Source organism: Nilaparvata lugens, chromosome 6 (genome assembly GCF_014356525.2).
Source record: "Nilaparvata lugens isolate BPH chromosome 6, ASM1435652v1, whole genome shotgun sequence".
Taxonomy (NCBI): Eukaryota; Metazoa; Arthropoda; class Insecta; order Hemiptera; family Delphacidae; genus Nilaparvata; species Nilaparvata lugens.
This window is the reverse complement of record NC_052509.1, coordinates 19,691,069-19,714,917: the sequence shown is the minus strand read 5'-3', so window position 1 is coordinate 19,714,917 and position 23,849 is coordinate 19,691,069. Positions and strand designations below refer to the sequence as shown.

The 23,849-nt window shown below is 34.0% G+C and overlaps 1 protein-coding gene across 1 annotated transcript in view; it reads right to left on the bottom strand.

The window, feature by feature from the left end:
• The window catches only part of LOC111054104 (discoidin domain-containing receptor 2), a 150,806-nt gene that overhangs the window by 16,614 nt on the left and 110,343 nt on the right, over positions 1 to 23,849 (bottom strand). Inside the window, exons 9-13 of the mRNA XM_039431380.1 lie at positions 11,511 to 11,718; positions 9,293 to 9,400; positions 8,035 to 8,379; positions 1,671 to 1,774; positions 911 to 1,033 (exon numbers count right to left, since the gene is read on the bottom strand). Coding sequence (XP_039287314.1) covers positions 911 to 1,033; positions 1,671 to 1,774; positions 8,035 to 8,379; positions 9,293 to 9,400; positions 11,511 to 11,718 — 888 coding nt within the window. The remainder of the gene's footprint in view (positions 1 to 910; positions 1,034 to 1,670; positions 1,775 to 8,034; positions 8,380 to 9,292; positions 9,401 to 11,510; positions 11,719 to 23,849) is intronic.

Sequence of the window (23,849 nt, the reverse complement as noted above, 5' to 3'; positions counted from 1 at the left end):
GATGTTGTTTTTTTATCAAGACTTAAGTTTGATATCTTTCTAGAAAGAAATATAGGCAGCACCACGGTATTTAGATGAAAATTCTTCTATATACCGTGGGCTGCACTACTATCTAGAATATTTGAATATTATTTTTCAACTGATTAAAATTATAATTTTGATGTTGGTGGTAAAATCTGTATTTTTCTTTCGTTGAATTTCGAAATATTCATCTGCTCATATTGATAATAATTTGAGAGTATAACTCTATTATAATTTCGGTATAACTTTTATTGAATACCTCAAAAATGGGCTCACCAATTATATTTTCTGAACAAATAAAAATATATTGAATCAACTAGTCTGACAGTACAGAGTGCGAATAATTATACAGAGTTATTCTAAATGATGGACCCATTTTCAAAATATGGTATTTATTAAAGTAAAAATGCAGAATGTACAATATTTATACCAATGGAAAGAGAAAGTTTCAAAGTTTTTTTTTAAACCTTACAATGTGGCCTCTGGCTGCTGCACGGCAAACATCTACGCGGTATAGCCAAACTTGTACGGTACCATACGAGAGAAAGCGTATCTGGTGTTATTGAGTGCACGGCAGCAGTGATACGGCTCCGCAGATCGTGCAGCAGCCAGAGGCCACATTGAACACTTGTAAGGTATTAAAAAAAATTTGGAGCTTTCTCTTTCCATTGGTATAAATATTGTCCATTTTGCATTTTTACTTCAATAAAAACGCAGTTTTGAAAATGGGTCCATTATTTAGAATTACACTGTATAATATATTTATATTCAATCCGGTCTGCTCAAATCTGCTACTCCTGCAATAAGGTGAACAAATATAACTTCACAAAATTATCGTTGAATTTTATTTTTCACAAGAAATGATCTAGAAATATTTCCTCATAATTACCATTCTGAAGGCCCCTTCTCCAATTTTTGACAGCATTCGAAGTCTATGTCTAGGAAATTCAGGCACTATCATGTTCTCCAGCCTATTTTTCAACGCACTCAATACCTCCTGTTGAGTAGGCGACTGTAAAGAGAAAAAGTGAAATTTCATTACAGCAGAATGACACTTGATATAGTTCAATATATTACAAAATATATTGCAAGCACCAATGTATATAGTGTCTGGACTAAATAGGAGTAGCATAAACAGGTGAATAGATAATGATGCAGATGAATGAATGAATGAATCATAAACAATTAAAGCGACCATAAATAGAACTTCAGTATTACAATAAAAATGAAGATGAATATAATTTTATAATCAATAAATTATTCATTCATAATTTTATAATCAATAAATTCATTCAAGAGTCAGAACAATACAGAAGAGATCGAAGGTAATGTAGCCTACCTACAACAGAGAGATTCACTTGAAAACTGTCAGCATTGACTAAATAGGGAACATTAAAATAATTTCATCATGTATGCTGACAATTTGGAATAAATTGCATTCTTCTGTATTTTGTAATTTCTCCTGTAATGAACTTTTCAGTTCTATTCTATCTGACTATATATATTTTCAATATTAGTATTTATTACCAACCGCTATTTAATATTTCAATAAAAAAAACTGAACAAACTGTCGAAAAATTTCAAATAGGGGTTGAAAATTGATTGAGTTTGAAAGTTCGATTCTGATCAATGATTGGAGAAATGCTTACCTGTCTTTTAAATGTGTCAGAGGTGACATTAATTGATTGAACATTGCTGGCAAGCATTGTGGCACTCCCAACATCAGGCACTGCGTACTCGTGAGATGATGAATCTGAAATGCACATATTTCAAAATTGAATATAAGCTCTATAATACAATGTGAATTGAAAACTAGACTGAGGTTAACTAGTAATATTTTACGACAGATACTTCTTTGATAGATTCGGTGGTGAAGGTTGACTTTCAATTCTAATTTCATTCTGTCATCCATTGACCGCCAATGGAAGGGTTAAATGGATTTGTCAATAGAGTTATTCAAACCATTTATGTGTTATGAAAAGTCTACGTTCGCAATCTTTGCTAGTACTGAGCTCTAAATTCCTCTGTTTTATGGTACCAGTGCCAGTGAGAATTCTGCTTATCGACTGAACGAAAAGTAAGGTTACTTCATGTCATAATCTTCAGTCAATAGCTTTCTTCTTCTATAAATAATTTCTTCTTTCTATAAATTATTACCAATAATAATTAACTTACATTAAAATTTTTAATTTCTCTATTACCTTTCTGAGTCATCACCTATTCCTTAATCCCATCGTATTTCAGGGGCCTCCAATATCCTAAGTCGTCTCGATAGCCCTCCTGACGCACGTTCTACCTTTCTTAAATAATATTTACCTCTTTTATTAATAATTGATGTCTTCATACCGTAACGCAGTTAAACATTGGTGTTCCTCCAACTTTTGGGTTTTCTTTAACAAATAGTAAATAAAAGTAAGAAGATAAAAATGGTTTCATGAAGATTGCACGCTATGCAAAGATGCGAGTGCAATTGTAATAAAGTCTTCAATTCAAAAACTACATTAATTTGCTCTTCATGTAAACTTCATTTTCACTACCTATGTGCTAAGTTTACGGAAAGTAATTTCAAGAAACTATCAAAACAAGCTACAAGTAGGTGGCGTTGCAATACATGTAAGAGTTCTAAGAATAATAATTTAATAAATATGCCAGACAACCAGGTATCATTAAGTAGAGAATTGATCGCTGAACTAAAAAAAGAAATAAGAGATGCAATAAGTGAAGAAATGAAAGAGATAAGAGCTGAGATTAAAAAACAAATGAAAACGTTTCTGACCTAAGAAACTCGGTGGATTTTTTCTCTAATAAAATCGATGAATATAATGTAATGATTGAAAAGTATAAGGTGGATCACTCTAATTTGGAAAAGGAAAACCAAGTATTGAAAACAAAATTGTTCGTGTTGGAAAAAGACCTAACAGAGCTCCAGCAATATGGAAGAATGAAAAACCTGGAAATTCATGGAATACCGGTAACAAATAATGAGAATATTGAAAAAATAATCGAAGAAACGGCAAGAGTCCTAAAAATAAATAATGAAGGAAATCTGGGAATTGAGGCTGCTCATAGAATTCCTGTCAGAGATAGGAGAAAGGTGCCTCCTATTATTGTTGCTTTCGCGTCAAGAAAAACCAGAGACAATTGGATAACAAACTATAAAGCATACCAAAAAGAAATGAGACAAAACAACAGTAATGGATTGCGGAGCACTCACATTGATAAAAAATTTGAAGACGGACCGGTATTTGTAAACGAAAATCTGACACCTCACACAAGACACCTATTCAACGAAACTAAGATGGAGGCAAAGAAGAACAACTATAAATTCAACTGGATAAGGAATGGGAAGATATTTGTCAAGAAGGATGAAGCTTCACGAGCGATTCGGATATACGACACCCACACACTGAAGGAGTTAACATCAACCGACAACAATGACGGATCGGAGGACAAGCAGCAGGAACAACATACATAGGAAACGGAGGAAAATAGTGGTATCTTTCAAGATATATGACAAATAATAATTATAGTTTCGATGATTTTATAGATTTAGAATGTTACAATACGGCTGAGATTGATAATATATTAAATTTTCACCCCAATCAGTTTGAGAATGAGTTATCCAATGATTTTTTTGATATTATTCATATGAATATTCGGAGTATAGGAAGAAATTTTGATGAATTCGTCTATATGTTACATAATTGTAAAGTGAGTTATGATATCATAGTATTATCAGAAACTTGGATAAGTGATAATGGGTTTTTTGACTATAGTTTGGATGGATTTACTGCAATAAGCAAACCAGGGCAACTGAATAACAGTAATGGTATATGCGTTTTTATAAAGAATAATATAGAATTTAACGAAGTCACTGGGGTAAACAAAGAAGCGGATACTCTTACAATAAAATTAAAAATGAATGGTTCAATAATAAATTTGATTGCCGTATATAGGTCTCCTGCCGCTGACATTGATGGTTTCTTATCTGATCTTGATATACAACTGAGAGATATTAACAGAATGGAAAAAATTATCTTGGTGGGCGACTTGAATATAGATCTATTGCAAAACAGTAGAATATCAAATGAATATATAAGTTTGATGCAGATAAACGGTCTCAAGTCATTTATTAACAAGCCAACAAGAGTAATGAATAATACGAAAACCTGTATCGATCATATATTTTATAGAAGTGCAAAAATTAGTGAAGAAAACATTCTAGGAGTAATTCAAAAGACTTCTATAACTGTTCACTATTGTACAACTTTTCACATTAGAATAGAAAAACAGGCATCTGAAAAATCGAATAACTCCAATAATTTCATTGAAAAAATAAATTTTGACAAACTCTTAGATTTTTTAAAAAAAGAAACCTGGATAGATGAGATTTCAGAATTGGATAACTCTACTAACTTAGATAATATAGTTGACCGTTTCGTAAATAAGTTGTTATCTTATATAAAATTATCAACTAGTCAAATAGAATTAAAAAGGAGGAATAGACCCCTAAAAGAATGGATAAGCTCAGGCCTGGTAAATTGTATAAGAACAAGAGACAAAATGCATAATGCCTTGAAAAAACAACCTTTTAATGTCACATTGAAAGAGAGGTATAGAGCCTATAGAAACTTATTAAATAAACTTATTAAATCAGCTAAATTCGAATTCTATAAAAACAAACTGAAATCATGTGAAGGAAACAATAAAAAGGTATGGAACTGCATCCAGGAAATTTTAGACACTAAACGTCATAAGCTCCCCCCTGATATTGATCCTGAATTATTAAATAATTATTTCTCACAGGTGGGAAAGACATATGCAGAAAAACTATTTGAAGAAAATGAAAATTTTCCTCAAGAAACTGGTAATAATTCTAACTTTCGATTTCTGAATTCATTTTTCATACGTCCCACAAATTATGATGAAGTTATAAATCAGATAAATAGTTTAAAAAATAGTGCTGCTCCTGGTTTCGATAATTTAAGTAGCGTTTGTCTTAAAAGAATAGCCCACTTCATAGCTCTACCTCTAACTTTAATCTTCAATAAATGTATGGAAACAGGGCATTTCCCAAGTCATTTTCAAATTGCCAACATAATTCCATTCCATTACACAAGTCAGGAGATAAAACAAACCCAACCAATTATCGTCCAATTAGCCTTATAAGTAATATATCCAAAGTTTTTGAAAAAATTATAAAACAACAGGTTGTTCCATACTTGAATAAATTCAATTTAATAAACAAATATCAATATGGTTTTCAAGAAAATAAATGCACTGAGGATGCCATGGCTGAACTTGTAAATATAATAACAAATAACTATAAGTCAAATAAAAAAACTTTAGCTGTATTCCTGGACCTGGCTAAGGCGTATGACACCATCCCTCATTCAAACCTGCTTGAGAATCTTGAAGGAAATGGCTTTCGTGGTCCAGTATTAAGACTATTTGCTAGTTATTTGGAAAACAGAACACAAGTGATTAATTTGAATGGAAGGGAGAGTAAAATAGCTTTGTCAGGATTTGGCCTACCTCAAGGAACAGTATTATCCCCGATTCTATTTCTAGCTTACATAGACGATTTATTGAGTCTTCCTATTCAGGGGTGTAGGATATTGTCTTACGCGGATGACACTGTATTAGCTTTTACTGGATCCTCGTGGGACAGTGTTATATCTCTTGCTAACAGTGGACTTTGCAGGGTGAGGTCTTGGCTTGTGAAGAATGTTTTGACATTGAATTATAAAAAAAGTGTTTATATGACATTTTCTCCGAACTCGAGTACACAGCCAACTGACAAAATAGATAATGTAAATGCAGTTAGAGTACATAAAAGGACTTGCTTGAATGACCCTAACAATGATGATATGAGTTGTTCATGTCCTGTGTTAGAGAGGGTAACTGAAACAAAGTATTTAGGTGTCACTTTGGACCCAAATCTAAGATGGAATAAGCATATAGATAAGATGTGTAGCAGGATGAAATTCATGATTCATAAATTCTATAAACTGAGCTTACTAAAAGAGAAATCTTTAAGTAAAATGGTCTATCTTGCATACGCCCAATCAGTTTTTCAGTATGGAATTAGGGTCTGGGGTGGTGCTTTTAATGCTCATTTCAATAAACTAAATATTATTCAAAAGAGTATACTCAAGGCAGCACTAGGAGTGCATAGAAGGTACCCTAGCCAGCAACTTTTTATGGAGTTCGGAGTTCTGTCAGTTAGGCAACTGTATATCAGAAATCTTGTTAAATATATCAGCAACCATATACATCTTTTTACACCTCCCAGATTAATTTTTCTCTCTCTGAGTTTAAGTTTTATTTTTTGTGTCATGTGTACTGTATTGTATTGTTTTTCTCTTTTTGCTTACAAAAGGAATTGCATATATGCTACAAATGAATTACATTATGTTACTAAATGTTACTATAATTACATATGTACAGTGAATTGTAGATTAATAATTACATGAATCATCTCTTTTTCTTTTGAGTTTTTAAATTATTATGAATTCATTCTAGTTTTTCTACTCTCTTAGTATTTCACTCTTAGTACTTCTTCTTTTCGGATTGAAATTTTATTATTTTTTTTCTAGTTTTTCATACATTCCATATGTTTCTTTTTTCTTTATTATATTTTTCCTATTTTCGACTGAATCTCAAGCCACTAATTATAGCCGACTGATTACTCGTTGCCATCGCTCAAACTACTTAGTTTTGCTGGTAACGCCAATGATAATATTATAATCGATGTTTAAATGAAAAATATTTTAATTTTAAGTTTTTGTAATGTATTGTATATGAAAATTTTTATATTTTTCACATTTGTAAAGTTGTGTTTAATGATTTTGGCAATAAATATTTCTTTCTTTCTTTCTTTCTTTCTTTCTTTCTTTCTTTCTTTCTTTCTTTATATTATTCATATCCCCAGAAACTCACTTTTCAATAGATTTCTGAATATCTTCTCGTGAGTTCCTTTTGGTTTCTACAAAATGTTTCAAATGAATCAAAATGGAATTGAACTTCGTTTACATTTCCTTTCTTATAAGATAACCAAATTCGATAAGGAATCGACTGTAATACTACTTGGAAGTAGGCCTACTCTAGTATTGATGAAGTATTAGACTACCAGTAATAATTAACAATATACCTATTGTATAAAGTTAAGAGAACTCGCTGTATGAAAAGCTATGCTTGGCTAACGAAGCTAATTTACAGTATTGATTGAAATAAATGTATTTTGTTCTGTAACATGTATGTTAATGAATTATTGTGAAATGTATTTGGCAATAATAAAGTTGAAGTTATGCCAGTACAATCATTAAAATACTAATTATTCTCAATAATAATATTGATAATTCATTAATTATTAGCATTTGAGCAAATAATGAAATTTCCAATTTATTTCCATCTGTATCAATTATTCAGTTATTAATATTTGGCAAATGGAGTTAAAGTTATGTGGGTAATTTCTCTCCAATGCCATTACCAAGATATCAATTATTATTCAGTTATTGATATTTACGAGTACATCTGAAATATTGAAATGAAAATAAATCATAGTTTAATCATTCATTATAAACTGCTATTAAGAACATTTCAATTGAAAAAAATGATCAAATAAGTGTCGAAAAAAAGAATTTAAAAAGTGTTTGAGTTTGAAAGTTATTTTATGAATATTTTTTGAATTTTAATATAAAATATTCTCTATTTTCATTTCATTCCAATATTTCCAATGTAAATATTAATTAATAAGTAATTGATACCTTGTGGAAATTCGATGCAATCCAAAGTAGTATTATTGAAAATAATATGACCATATCAGCGTAATGACCATGAAAATGACCCATAAAATTACAATCTGATAATATGAGATTATGATCTGATAATATGATCAGATTATAATTTTATGGATCATTTTCATGGTCATTATGCTGATATGGTCATACTATTTTCAATAATACTACTTTGGATTGCATCGCGTGATGTAAGAAGAAATTGAAATTTCACCTGAAAACTGGGAACACTTGTCTTTGAGCACACTGCTGTAGCTGTAGTACTGGAAAGGCTCCTGGTAGTCGTCATTCTTGATGTCGACCAAGAGGCCGGTGACAGGGTGTGGCATCGACATGGCAGCTTTGCTGTGAATTGTGGCTGTTTTCTCGACCGTTCCGCAGCTGCTCTCCGACGACAAGAGAGGACCGGGAAGAGTCGACTTGCCGGCCAGTGGACTGGCGAAACACTTCTTCTGCCGATGTCTGAAGATTATCATGATAATCGCCATCGCCAGCAAAAATATCACAGCCATCAGTATCCCAATTATGATCGCCATAAGAGCTTCGTCGTCTTGGGTAGCTGAAAATTATAAACATTATAATCTAGTTGTTTTTAACAAAAAAGCACTCGATTTAGTGAAGAATTCATGAGTAAAAATATAACAAAATATATGAATGGTAGTAGCAAATAGTCGTATTTCTGATAGAGTTAACGTAATTCACAGGTTAACAATATTATTACTGAAGGGATATTTTTTATTATACTGGAAAAACCGGATTACTTTTACTTTGATTAGGTACTTTCCTATCTTTCACTCTTCTTCAACTACGGTAGCCTACTATGTAGCCTAACTGACTCGACTATGTCAAGTGTTTGATATGAGTATCGTAGGCCTATTCATCGATCTATGAACATTTGACAAGATATCATATTCCATTAATCCAAACCTTAATAAACTTAATTCTTAGATTCGTTACACTCATCAAGAGCAGTATCATAGATTGATCCAATCAAAAGATTTATAAAACTATTGAATAGATAATTATTTAAAAATTGAACTATATTGCTGATAGCTTAATATGAAATGAGAATGATCCAAACAATCATAATTTATTTATCTGCACAACAAAAATTGGAATGGATATGATTGTATTGATTCTCTGTGTTATTCAAACTCACTTTGTCAAATGAGAAACATTATAATAAAGACAGATCAGATTAGCCTCATTTTTTATGAATTGAAATAACAATTAGTTTTGATTCAAAGTTTGATTGTTGGAGTAAATTTTTACCATTAAATATGTAATCTCTATCAGAATCAATCTCAACTGCAGTAAACTATGTATCATCCACAAATCATGAAGACACTAGTTTTTTAATAAATTAATATGATTGCGTAGAGCTATATTCTACGATACTGAGTTTAGAAAATATTTCTTCAGCGATTTATCACAACTATTGAAAATATACAGAAAAATAACATCAAGCTCACCTGGTATTTCAAAAGGCTTGTAGTGCTCTCTATTAACATAGATGTCGTTTGCATTCATATTATTTTCTGAAGGTAGTTTTTCGGCAGTGAAATTTCCATGAGCAATAACTGAAATGAAAAAATTAGCACTCATTAGAATATTTGAATTGAACTTAACAAATTATGTATTCTTGAAAAGTATACATTTCAATCAGTGAAGGAATAGAGTATTATTATAATTTACTCAATCTTGAAGAAATACACTGGACAGTAGATTGAAATTCTGCACTCATCACATTCTGTATGAATTTGTTCATCGCGAAGACGATTCAAATAGATGAGAATTCGATGTACTTTCACACCAGGATTCCATCCTTTTATAATGATTACTATCTTGTACAGTTCACTTCGAACATGGTCATCAGAATTCCTTGATAATAAAATCAATGCTCCTCATTCAACCAATGCTAACAAATCAAAGTGAATCTCACTATAGCAACCCTCTCCAAGAGCCTCTTCTTGAGACATTATTGCAAACTTGAGTAGTGTTGTCATGAAACATTGTCTCACTGCAACGTTTCACTAAGCCCAGTTGTAAGAAGTTGGTGCAATAGAGTGGCCAGAGGAGCTTAGAGCAGTGAGATAATGGAATTCTTGCGCCGACCGTTGTGTCAACTTTGCAAGGGACAGCAGTTCACGGCTCAACTATGCAAGAATTTCAACAATGTGACGACCACAGCCACAATACACAACCATTTGCCCATGTAAACATAGTTTTCACATGCGCCACGCACAAAAGAAGTGCAATGTGTCAAGTTGTATTCGGTGCTGGAGGGTTGGTTTTTCTGGCAACAAAAGTGGTGGAGAAGAGTAATAGAGAGGAGAATTTGAAGAGATAGGGGGAGAAGAAGGAGTGATGAACGAATGAAGAAGGATGGTGGTGGAAGAAAGAATAAGAAAGATATAAGATAAAGATAGGTACTAATGGAGATTTGGAAAATTCAGGATATTTCCGAGATTTAGAAATGTATAGCCTATGGATAGAAGGTTGTAGGTGATCATTTCAGATGCTGAGGCCCGTATGCAGGATACTTGGTTTAAACAGAGAAATGTCAGCTGTTTGTTTTAACCCCGTATGAAACACATTATGATTAATGCAATCATATCTACAAGTAAACGTGGTTTAGTGTTAAACGTATATGGTGCATATGGCCCTAAGAATAACTTCTTCTAGTGTGCAAATGAAAATAGCACAAATCATATCTATATGTGAAGGGATGAATTGAAGAGTCCTTGAAACGTGAGCTTTGTCCTTAGAGCAGATATAGAATCAACTCTATATCTGCTCTAAGGCTTCATCGGATGGGGTAGAATACTAATTAATGAGATTATATAGATGATTAAGAATGTTAGGATGGAGAAAGGGAGAGAGTGAAAATAAGGATGAATATGAGAGGAGTTAAAAAGTGTAGAGAGGAATGAGAAGGGGATAGTAATAAAATGAACTGAGAGGAGTGAAATAGAAAAAATTGAAAGAGAGATCTCCAATTATTTCTATGAACGATGAATTAAAAAATGAGACATGATGGGAGAAGCTAGGATGGGTTTGATATCAAAATGCGCATACTTGAATTTATGTTTTGGAATAGTTAACGAAAGGAACTGTTTCCTATGTAGTTCTAATACACAAGTTTTATCTCTTTATATATTGCCAATCATTTATTGACTACCATAATATCACTTTATTTATTAGCTCATTCATTCAATCAATTTACTGAGTGGATTATTTCAATCACCATTTATTACTCTAATCTGAGGAACGGGTAACATCTGATGAAAGAAGAAAAATTGGCAAGAAAAAGGATGGATAGAGCTATAGTGAGGTCCACGTTATAATGACAGTATTCGATCAACTTTGATGTTGCTAACCTTGTCTATCATTCGACAAAACAGGTAGTACTATCCTTTTCTTGCTCAGCAACGATGCCAAATCTGTTTTTAATAATTTAGAAATATAATTAATTAAGGCAGAGAGCATGCAACGCTCTTCTTCCATCTTTATCTACTGCCATTATAAAGTGGACCTCACTATAGGAGAATTGAGAGATGCATGTAAAATTTGAAAATTCAACCAATTGGTTTTTAACAACTCACGAAAAATAAAATGATTCCATAGAACTAGTGTACTGTAGGTACCTAATCTGTATAGTATCAAATAATATGAAATTAATGTACTAACCTGAATCGAATATCACCTCGCTGATCATAATCCAGTTGGCTGAGAAGTGGAGTCGCAGCTTCACGAATCGTCCAATCCTGTGATGGAGTTTAATAGATACATTCCTGGCATACTCGAAGATTCTGTCCTCCATGTAGGTGTAGGTGATGGGCGTGTCTACGAATATTTTTCCGCCAATGCTGAACATTATCTGCACCTCTGAGAAAACCTGTAAAATTATGAAAATTCTAATAAAAATACTATACCAAATCGTTACAAATTGATCATTATTTTGATAAATTGATGGAGAAGTACATGTCACTACAGTATTATTGTATAAATATAGTCAGTCAATATGAATGTATCAATACAAAACTTTAAATAATCAGATAAGACTTTTCGTATGAGATGTTTCTTGTTTACGATAGCATTTCATTGAGTACCTACACTGGAAATTACGGTGTTTCGGAGCTCATATGAAGCTGTAGGTCTAAAAATTTCTCTCTATCATTCTTTCCAGAATAACAAAGTACAACCGCTTTTGTGGGCATCATTCCCAACAGAGAAAAGGTTTGTTCTCAACATTATCAACCATCAATTTAAAATCAAATAAAAAATTGAAGCAGTAGGAAACAAAAATGAATCTTTATATTGAGCTAAATTATAATATGAACTAAGCTGCCCGGTTTCACCACGCTCGGTCAAGACATTTGAACATGTCTCAAATGTCCCGTGCACTGGAAATCATACATTCCAGTACACTCGTTGTAATAACCGTACCTGTGATTTGATCTTGTTTAAATGTCTTGACATTCTTGGTGAAACCGGACATTAGACTACACACTACACATATTATGAGTAGTTTGTCCTATCCATCATGAAGTCCTATTTAGGTACTTAATTTGAAAGATCTATTAACTTAAAAGAAAAAAAATATATACGATTTTAAAAAAACTTGGATTTTCCTCAGGATTAGGAAACACATATTTTCCTCAAGTAGGCTACTATGTTTTGGTACCCACGTACTTATGCGCATCCTTGAGTACTGTACCAGCATTCCTCTCATACTTTCTCCGCAAAACTATGTTATTTGTCTGATGCTGCCGCATTGTGTGTAGTTCTCCCTACCTCATGTTGCAACAAATCTCCATTCAAAATTGCTCCAGCAGGCGCAGGATAGGTTAGGTTAGGTTGGGCTGGCGAGCTGCTCTATCAAGACAAACAGCCTCCTTGATAATAAATGCCTTAGATATTAACAGTTCAAATATTTGCATTTGCTTACTACTATCGTCTTTGTGCACTCCCCCGAGACACAACGGGGGTTTACTTGAGAATAATGAGTTGCGTTGTTGCAGGTTGCCTCCCTTCTTCCCAAACCAAGTTCCCGCCATCTTGCGGTGGAATGAAGGGGGGAGGGAGGAACGGAAGGAAAGCGCGGGAAATCTTGAACAGTACGTGCATGATTCATGAGAGTCAAAGGGACAGACGACTATTAGCAAGTTGGCTCCTCGACTACCAGCAGCCGCCATCCACAACATTCAACGTTGTTCCAACTGAGCAAATAACTAATAAGTTTGCCATTAACACCGACAACATTGTAGACTAGTCTTGCGTGTTTGGCGCCCTGATTTGCGGCGTGTGGAGTTGTGGATAATATGGGGTTGAAAATTGGCTGGAAGGTTCATATTATAGAATAGAATGTCTTTTACTGTACGAATAATTCGAGATTATGTATTCAATAATATTTTGATAGAATGTAAAGATGTTGGTACAGAAAGGCGTTATATTAGATTGGAAATTAGCAGAATGGTTTATGAAGAAAAGGCTATCTAGCATTTGAAAGATCTACAGCATTGTAATAGAAGAAACTCCCTAGTTTCTCTGAATTTGTAAAAGTGAAGTAGGCCTACTTCCATATCTCTCAGTACCTTAGAATCTCAGTATTTATCTGCCATGCATGATGCGTGTAGATACTATCATCGATAGAGAAAGCATACGTTAGATTAGAAATACTGATAACCCGACTTCCCGATAAACTCTCTTATTTTTTTCACTTTTTTTCTATTTTCATCATTTATTAATTTCAAAGAATTTTCAACACGCAAGATCTACAGCGTGTATCCGTTCATTCAATGATGAAAACTTTACAAGGAAGGAAACAACAAGTCTTAAATCAGGCACTATTATTACTCTCCAGCATTTCAACAAAAATTGAGTCCATTATTATAGAAAACTCTTTACTATACAATATACTCATACAAAATGTAGTTATCATACTGGAACTCCTGTGCTTTCAGATGTACACATTAAATTGGTGGATCCGGTTGAATTAAATTGTCATGAGGCCCATTGATTGACGGTTACAAAATTTACATCCTGCTAGGTGTATCTCCTTAAATTGGCTTTCCTTTATCACCAAAAAAATCAATAATACAATTGGGTATAATAATTATTAGTCATACAGAAAATATAGTTTCAAGACTTGTAGCATATATATAACAAGGTATATATGTTTTAAGGGTAACACGTCTTTGAATAGAAATTAAAAGCTGTAAAATATTTTGCAAGTAGCGCTCAATGTTGATTGTTGATTTTAGACTTGTTCCATCAACAAGCACTGCAGAGTAAAGCTACATATTTTAGCAGTGCGAAAGCAAATATGGATAATTGAGGTCTGTAAAAATGCTTGACTGACGAAATAAGAGCAACAAAAGTTTTTCCGTTACCATAATACATACAACTTTTCCCATAAAAAAGTTCAGTGACGCAATATTTATGTTGTAGTTTACTGGAGGATAGATGAAAGGTGCCTGAGAAAGTGGCTGGACCCCAGTCGTAAAACAACCATTCCTCTTTTCTTCGCCACCGTCTCCTCATTTTCCTCATCCTCCTTCTGCTCTTCCTTCTCCTCCTCCTCCTCCTCCTCCTCCTCCTCCTCCTCCTCCTCCTCCTCCTCCTCCTCCTCACCATCTAAATATGGAAAGGACCATCCTTCGTCATCAGTAGCCTTAGCATCTCTGGAGCGCTCCAAGATATTAAAGGCGACCCACCTCACCCTCATAAAGTAAACCACTCGAGGCCAAAGTTTAATAAATATTATAACATAATATGCCGCTCGACGAAATGTGTGTCACATTAGAAAATGAAGAGTGAAGCTGGTACTTGAGACTTACTCTCTGGAATAGCGGGTTAATATAAGATGAGACCCGTATTTTTATACTCTACTTTTGATGTTATTTTTGATGCAATCCATAGTTTATTATTATATAATATATTGATAGGCCTAGATATGGGCTTCTCCAATAACTCTTGTAATTCAATAAATAATAAATATATATATAAATGATACTTATACTATAGTGTTGAGGAATAAAAAATAAATTGCACACCATGAAAGTTTCATACATATATTACACAAATAATGCAAAGATCAATCGAGGCAAAAAATATATATAGAGCGATAAAAAATATAATATAAAAATAGAACAATAATTGAAATCAATAAAAATATCACAGGCTAAACTTTATATTCTAGATTTATGGCACGAATCATTACCATGTGCCTTTATCTTAAAATCATATGCATTCTTTTGCATGTAGCTGCGACATGCACTTGCTAATACTTGTCGACTTGGATAATTCAATCAAAAATATGTGCTCTAAGATCAGCTTGATAAATTAGCCACTAATAATCCAAATATATATATATATTAAAATCTCTAGTATTTAGTAGATTTATTTGTATCGAATATATATTTTCATCTCAGGGTGCAAGATTCGGCACCTGACGGAATAGGTAGAGCCATTCATCTAGTGAATTAGAACTATGATAAATTATCGCAAATTGTATTGCAAAAAATTAAATATTATATGCATATGTTTTAATAGCCTAGATTTCGTACTTCTTTGATTAAATAGAAATTTCTAAAATATTGATCTATATATTTTCTTTCAATTAAATACCTTTAATACTAATTTTTACTTGCGCAAGTATTACTCTTATTAATTTCTCAATTTATAATAACCCTTTCGGCGAGCTAGCTTTGATCATCAGATTAATTCGAAGCACTAGGGCGCCCATCACTAATTCAAATTTAATCACTCACGTGTCGAAAATCTTCTTGTAAGCCGCCGATGTCGATCCAACTCCATGTGGTCCGGGAATATGGTAGCCGGAATCGTCTCCTCCAAGGGGTTATAAATTTAATTAAAATGAAAAATGACTTCTGCTTCACAATAGCATCACGAAGTCTTTTAAGAAATTTAATAATTTACTTTAACTTTAATTTTTACAAAATTATTAATAAGGTACTTCGCTCTAAAATATTTGGGGTCCTCTTATGGTGGCATTGGCTGGCGAGTGCTGGTTCTTCCTTCTCAAGTTTTACAGATCCTCTTTCCGACTTTCAAATTAGCATAAAATTTAAATATCTTAATCCTCCGCCATTAAATTCAAATAGATCTTACAAAAAATGCCAAAATATTGCTTAGATTATATGATTAATAATTTCTTTGCATTCGAGCCATATCGATAACATAGATTACACAAATTTTTACACAAAATCTAGTACATTTATATAAATATATATAAATATTTTTGAATTGGCCTACAGTTGCCGCCTATTAACTGCCGTTTTACTATTGGTGCATGCAAATTTTATTCGGTATTCATGCGCCTGGTAACTCTTATTTCCTGAATACATTAAATTATTTTTATTTGGTTTTTTATTTATGCTCTTTGCATGCTAGTTAATATTCTATACATTAATATTAATTCCATGCTACCTAATAATTAGCCACGTGGACGGGTGTTTTTTCACATTGCACACCATCCGATTGCAATAAAGCTCTGCCAAGGGGTTTTGGTCAGATTCTACGTTCTTCGGTTTGATCGATCTCTAGGTCACCGATCCGTGAATACATCTACATAACCTCAATCTTCAAATATTTTATATAATAATCTATTTATGAGCAATAAACTTCCTTCAAATCCTTTTTAGGTTCTTGTACCATTTAGCCAGAACAAGCTGATGCTATCTAATCTTGGTTATTATCTGCTTGGCGATATTAGCCAATTACTTTATTTTAGACCTATTACTATTTCTGTTAGGGCTTTTTATCTACCCAGATTTAATATGTTACACGCGCCCCTGGTTTGAATTCAAAATATTTGAGAATCACAATGTTTTTAATGAAAACCCACCCTTCAATACATCGATATACACTATACTTTATTTATAAATTATACTCTCATACTTCTATCACAGTTCGCAGACATATTTGCTGCATCTCCTTTATACCTTTATCAAATACAATAACAAATTCTCCTCCTCAACACACATAAAATATCATAAATATAAACTTCTAAACGTACTCCTCCTGACAACACTTAAAACATAGTAATTTTTAAATTCGCCGCTTGCAGGGCCGCCAACTTAACTACACACATTTCATAATTGCCACGAGGTCCTATACCAATATTAAATTTATTAAGGAAGGTTAGTAATCGGTTTGATAATAATGTTTTCCTTGATTTCTTATCATATTATTTCAAATTCGCCGATATAGCATGTAGAAATCCCGTGGTTTACTTGCATCTTCTTGCATTCTGTTTGTAGATGTTGTAGGCTGGTGAGGTTATCTGCTGTTGATTGTTGAGGCTGTCCTAATTGATAATTTTTTCATCATAAATTTAAAGCCCTTGTATCTCGTGTATTCTTTCAAATAACTCCTTGTTCTTTTAATAATAATTTCTTTTAATCTGTTCTTTTCCGATTCATCCTGCACTCTTAACTCATCATTCCTTTCATTTTCATTTAATACTCTTGATTTCGGTTCATTATAAATTAGTAGGCTCACAACAATAACTATTTTTATAATATTAACTTTCCACTCATCAATACTAGATTCTTTTAATAATAACAATATAATATTTTCCATTATATCTACAACACAGTATTTTATTAATATCACAGCCATTATTACATACATTAAACACCATAACAAAACATTTATCATCTTTTGCATAGTATAACTTCTCATCAGATAGTAGCCAGGTACTTCCATTTTATTGCCATTATTCCTTATTTCTTTTGATTTTATTAACCACTTTCCATTGTTCATTAGTCCATCTTCCATTTCATTGTTGCCCATGCACGAATCCATAGTAGTCTTATCGGTTCCATTTTTAATACATTCATTCAATCCGTTTTTGTCACATTTCTTTAGCCCATTTTGCCGGTCACACCGCTGATTATCTGTTTTAAAACGTATGTGCCGCGGATGCACGCCGTCGGTCCGCTCCTGTCCTCCTCGGTGTCGGTCCGGTGTCCTTCTTTGCCTCTTGAAGCGTGCATGCGGCTTCCATCGGCGCGCGCGGTTCCTCCGTTTCTTCCGCCTCCGGGCCTTGCGGTGCGTGTTCTCCCGAATGCCGTCCTCTCTGTCCTGATGTCGGCTGGGTGTCCTCGGGCGCCTTTGTCTCCGGGCCTTTCGGTGGTCACTCCTCTTGTCCTGGATGCCGTCCTCCCTGGTGTCATCCTCTTGGTCCTTGATGCGCTTCGGTGGTATCCCTTGATAGGCGGTTGTAGGTTCAGTGCACGGGTCTGTTACATTTTTTATCTTTTCTGTATTAACTAACTCCTTAATTAGTGCATGATCCTGGTGGCTGTTGGTGTTCTCCGGCGGTGAGAGATCTTCAGTAGGGAACAGGATGCTTAATAGAGGTTGTTGCTTGCGGCTGGCTTTAATTGCATGTTGGGCGGCGGTTTTTTGTGATAGGCTGTCTTGTATGGGCTCCTGTGTGTCTGGTGGTGGGTTATCTTGTGTTTCTTGTAACAAAGTCTCCGGTAAATCATTTCTGAATGTGGTGTATGACATTGAAATATCCTGCTTTTCTTGGTTTGTTTCATTTGAGCTTGTGCTTGTTATATCGGGGGTATCATATAGTCCTGGTTTATTAGCTGTAGTTTTCGGTATATCTGGTGGAGGGTCGTTGGGTGTTGGGTTCCGGGTTTTTTGTTGATTCATTCCTATTGCATGTGCTAATGTATAATTTGTACTTACTTGTTGAGGTGGCGGTTTATAATTTCTGTTGTAATTGTTTTGTGTGTGATTATTATGTGAGTTTAATCGATCACGGCCATCATAGTGATTCCTACGATTGCTCTGCTGGGCATAGTGGTTGGTTGTACGATTTTGAAATTTTTCATTATTCCAATTACCATTTTGCCTGTGCTCATAGCGGCGTTCAAATTGAGGAGCAGATCGGTAGCGATCATATGATACCGGTTCATAATTTTGGCTGTTATGCGGATTAAATTTTGAATTATGCTGATTTGATGCGTATCTCTGGTCTGAGCGGTGGTTTGATATTGCCATTGCAGACTGTATGCCATATAAATGATTAATCAGCTGCTTACAATCAGTAATGGGTTGTGTGGCGAGTGCCATTCTAACTTGATACGGTAGCTTCTTTAAAATAATACTTGCTAATGCCGATTCATTAATGGGCTCGCTCAATTGAGAATTTTTAAACTGTATGGCAGTGACGAAAGTGGTACATGCACCGTCTAAGTTAGGGTTGAAATCGCATGATATGATGTCCGCTAGCACGTCCAACTGTTTACTTCTGCTCCAATACTGTTCCAGGAAGACAGCGACAAACTCATCCAATGATGTAAATTCATGGGCTCTACTCCGAAAAAACATCAGGGGTTCGCCAATCAATAAATTAGTCAAACGGAGACGCCAAAAATTCCAAGAGGTAGGTGCAAGAGTTTGTACTAATTTTATCTGATCAATGAATGGTTGAGGTTGCAAATGGCGATCAGTGTTATCAAATTTTCCTAGTCCTTGTAATATACTATGTACGTTGAGGTTGTCTGTTTGAATTCCTTGAGGTTGTTGTTGAATATGATTTTCCAATGCTATTATTTTTTCCTGTGTTATCTGCCATTGACTATTATGTGTAATTTTATTTGCGTTTATTTCTTGATTTAATTGAGTCAGAGTGGATTTTTGAATTAGTAGAGTTCCATTTAAAGCTTTACAGGTTTCAGTGTTTTGATTGATGCTACCTTGCAGTTGGTTCATTTTTGTGGACATATTAATCTGTTTGTTTTGTATTTCTTTAATATTGTTAATATTTTTGTCAACTGTAGTTGTTAAGTTTTGATTGGCAACGGTAATTTGTTTGTGGATTTCTTGGTGGCAATCGGCCTTAATGTTATTTGTTATATCCTGAATAGGTGTAGTGATTTGTGTAGTTAGGTTATCTATCCTTTCATTGAGTTCACATGTAACCGTATCCAACCTTTCCGATAATCCTGCCGTAACTTTATCCTGACTTTCTTTTTGTAGGGTTATCATTGCTTTTAACTCTTCCCTATGACTCTCTACTTTAGTTTCAATATTATCCAACCGTTGTTCTACTGATTTTATAGCGCCTGTGGTCTCTTTCATACCCTGTTCCACTGTTTGTTTATTTTCCTCTTTTACTGTAGCAATCTCTTTTTTAATCTCCTGCATCATACCATCCATTGTTTTTTGTAACATAATGTTGAAAGTGCTACTAGTTTGTTCCATTATTACCTTTTGAAGCGGATCTAATTCTGTGATTGAAAATATACTTTGTTTGCCCAGGTGTGACTCGGCCTCCGGCGATGCGGGTTCTGCAGGCTGCTCCTCGCCCCCTTCAAAGTTGATCTCTACTATCCGTTGATTCAATGGTGTGTCAGCGGCGTCGATTCGAGTGGAGGATAGAGGTTGCAGACCTGGTGGATCGAAGACTATCGACCCGACGCTTCCTGGTTCCCTTTCTCGTGGCGTATTGGCATCTACCGTGGTGGGGTTTGATGTGCTCGGAGTCGACAAAGTGGGATCTGTGCAACCGCCGTACATATATGAAACTTCAGAGTTTGCGGGAGTGTGATTCATTATGTCAAATATGATAAATGCTAATTAAACAGTGATAAGAATGATAAGCGAGAATGCTTAAAAAAAAAAAGACACAAACCGGGACTTACAGTGAACAGTGATGTGTAAAGTGTTTGGATACTCTTACAACAAGGTATTTATACTTAAGTTTTTTACAATGTTCTAGCGCCCCCAATGTTTTGTTGATTTATTCTTGGCTAGTTTACAGGCTGCGACTTATTTTCCAACCGGCTTAAACACCTAATATATTTTTGACTAGAAAGTAATAGCAGTTTAGGCTTATAAAATATAATCTCTCTCTATAAACATGTAATTTTTCACAGTACTAATAATATAAAATTTTCTTTAAAACATATAATTTCTCTCTATTTAAAGCTCTTGTTTCCCCAAAAAGTAATACAAATTTTCCTTCGCCAGTTTTCCTCACAACTCGTATAAGTTATCTATAATTTTCAATATGGTTATTGACCTAATTTCAAATAATTATTCAATGAGCTTGGCTCTCATCATCAGTCCCACGTTGGTACGACATGTCTTTGTGTCACGTTATTCTTTATATTAAATAACGATTAGCCTCCTGCTTGGCATCAGTCGGTAAAGCATGAGATTTAATATAATTAGGTCGTGGTTTTCTAATAGTATTCAGTCTTAAAAAATCTTGATAGGCCTAGATATGGGCTTCTCCAATAACTCTTGTAATTCAATAAATAATAATATATATATAAATGATACTTATACTATAGTGTTGAGGAATAAAAAATAATTGCACACCATGAAAGTTTCATACATATATTACACAAATAATGCAAAGATCAATCGAGGCAAAAAATATATATAGAGCGATAAAAAATATAATATAAAAAATAGAACAATAATTGAAATCAATAAAATATCACAGGCTAAACTTTATATTCTAGATTTATGGCACGAATCATTACCATGTGCCTTTATCTTAAAATCATATGCATTCTTTTGCATGTAGCTGCGATATGCACTTGCTAATACTTGTCGACTTGGATAATTCAATCAAAAATATGTGCTCTAAGATCAGCTTGATAAATTAGCCACTAATAATCCAAATATATATATATTAAAATCTCTAGTATTTAGTAGATTTATTTGTATCGAATATATATTTTTATCTCAGGGTGCAAGATTCGGCACCTGACGGAATAGGTAGAGCCATCATCTAGTGAATTAGAACTATGATAAATTATCGCAAATTGTATTGCAAAAAATTAAATATTATATGCATATGTTTTAATAGCCTAGATTTCGTACTTCTTTGATTAAATAGAAATTTCTAAAATATTGATCTATATATTTTTCTTTCAATTAAATACCTTTAATACTAATTTTTACTTGCGCAAGTATTACTCTTATTATTTCTCAATTTATAATAACCCTTTCGGCGAGCTAGCTTTGATCATCAGATTATTCGAAGCACTAGGGCGCCCATCACTAAATTCAAATTTAATCACTCACGTGTCGAAAATCTTCTTGTAAGCCGCCGATGTCGATCCAACTCCATGTGGTCCGGGAATATGGTAGCCGAATCGTCTCCTCCAAGGGGTTATAAATTTAATTAAAATGAAAAATGACTTCTGCTTCACAATAGCATCACGAAGTCTTTTAAGAAATTTAATAATTTACTTTAACTTTAATTTTTACAAAATTATTAATAAGGTACTTCGCTCTAAAATATTTGGGGTCCTCTTATGGTGGCATCTGGCTGGCGAGTGCTGGTTCTTCTTTCTCAAGTTTTACAGATCCTCTTTCCGACTTTCAAATTAGCATAAAATTTAAATATCTTAATCCTCCGCCATTAAGTTCAAATAGATCTTACAAAAAATACCAAAATATTGCTTAGATTATATGATTAATAATTTCTTTGCATTCGAGCCATATCGATAACATAGATTACACAAATTTTTAACACAAATCTAGTACATTTATATAAATATATATAAATATTTTTGAATTGGCCTACAGTTGCCGCCTATTAACTGCCGTTTTACTATTGGTGCATGCAAATTTTATTCGGTATTCATGCGCCTGGTAACTCTTATTTCCTGAATACATTAAATTATTTTTATTTGGTTTTTTATTTATGCTCTTTGCATGCTAGTTAATATTCTATACATTAATATTAATTCCATGCTACCTAATAATTAGCCACGTGGACGGGTGTTTTTTCACATTGCACACCATCCGATTGCAATAAAGCTCTGCCAAGGGGTTTTGGTCAGATTCTACGTTCTTCGGTTTGATCGATCTCTAGGTCACCGATCCGTGAATACATCTACATAACCTCAATCTTCAAATATTTTATATAATAATCTATTTATGAGCAATAAACTTCCTTCAAATCCTTTTTAGGTTCTTGTACCATTTAGCCAGAACAAGCTGATGCTATCTAATCTTGGTTATTATCTCATTCGATTTAGTATGTACTGATTTTCCCAATAGATCAATATGATTCCCTATAGATCCCCTATAGAATCTAATTTTTACGTAACAGTCCACAAGTGTAGTGTTCATAGTAATATTATTAGTGATAGACAATTTGTAGAATTAAATCACAGTACTTTCAAATTGTTACGTAACAGGCCACATATGTAGTGTTCATAGTTAATAGTTATACACAATTTGTAGATTTAAAAACTCCAACACTTCAGAATCAACGTACCTGGAAGAGAACACTCGTTTGAAAAATAATGAACATCTTACGCTCTAATGATATCTCAACTTCATCCGGTTTTTCCGACATCCTTCTTTGGCGCAGTTTTTTGCAGCCGGCGTATGAAAGACACATCATTAGCTCAAAGCCAATACGTGCTTGTTACTTTTTGCAAGTGAAAAGGCAACTGAAAAGTGCAAGGGGATGAGGAAAGAGATAAGGCACGCAACTTCTTTAGGTAGCGGATCAGGTAAGTACAATGAAATGGCAAACGAAAAAAGAGGGGAAAACGTTGAAGAGTTCAAGAATATGTGTTGGGGGAACGTGTAGGCTATCAGAGGCAGTTGGTAAGCTGCTCTCACCCAGATTAGGAATACTTACATTGCTGCTGTCTCTGTTGTTCAGTTCAGCATCCATTAATTGCCGTAGCCCTCACCCCTCACCACTCACCCCGCGCTCTCCTTATCAGGAAAATCTGAATGTCGAACTCAGCAACTTTAAACCGAGCCCACCAGAGTATTATTGGAAGGGGGTGGGGAAACCCATTGAGACCTGGTGGGGGAAATGTTTGAAGCGGGGAAGGGGTAAATGTGAAATGCACTTTCATCTGAATGAAAGCGCTACTGCCTCGGGGGTTCATTTCACTCGTTCCCCTCCCCCCTTATCCTGACCCCCATCCTACATCAGGGCAATCGATATCATATACAAAGTATAGTCTGAATTCGCTCAAGCTCCTTGTTCAATTA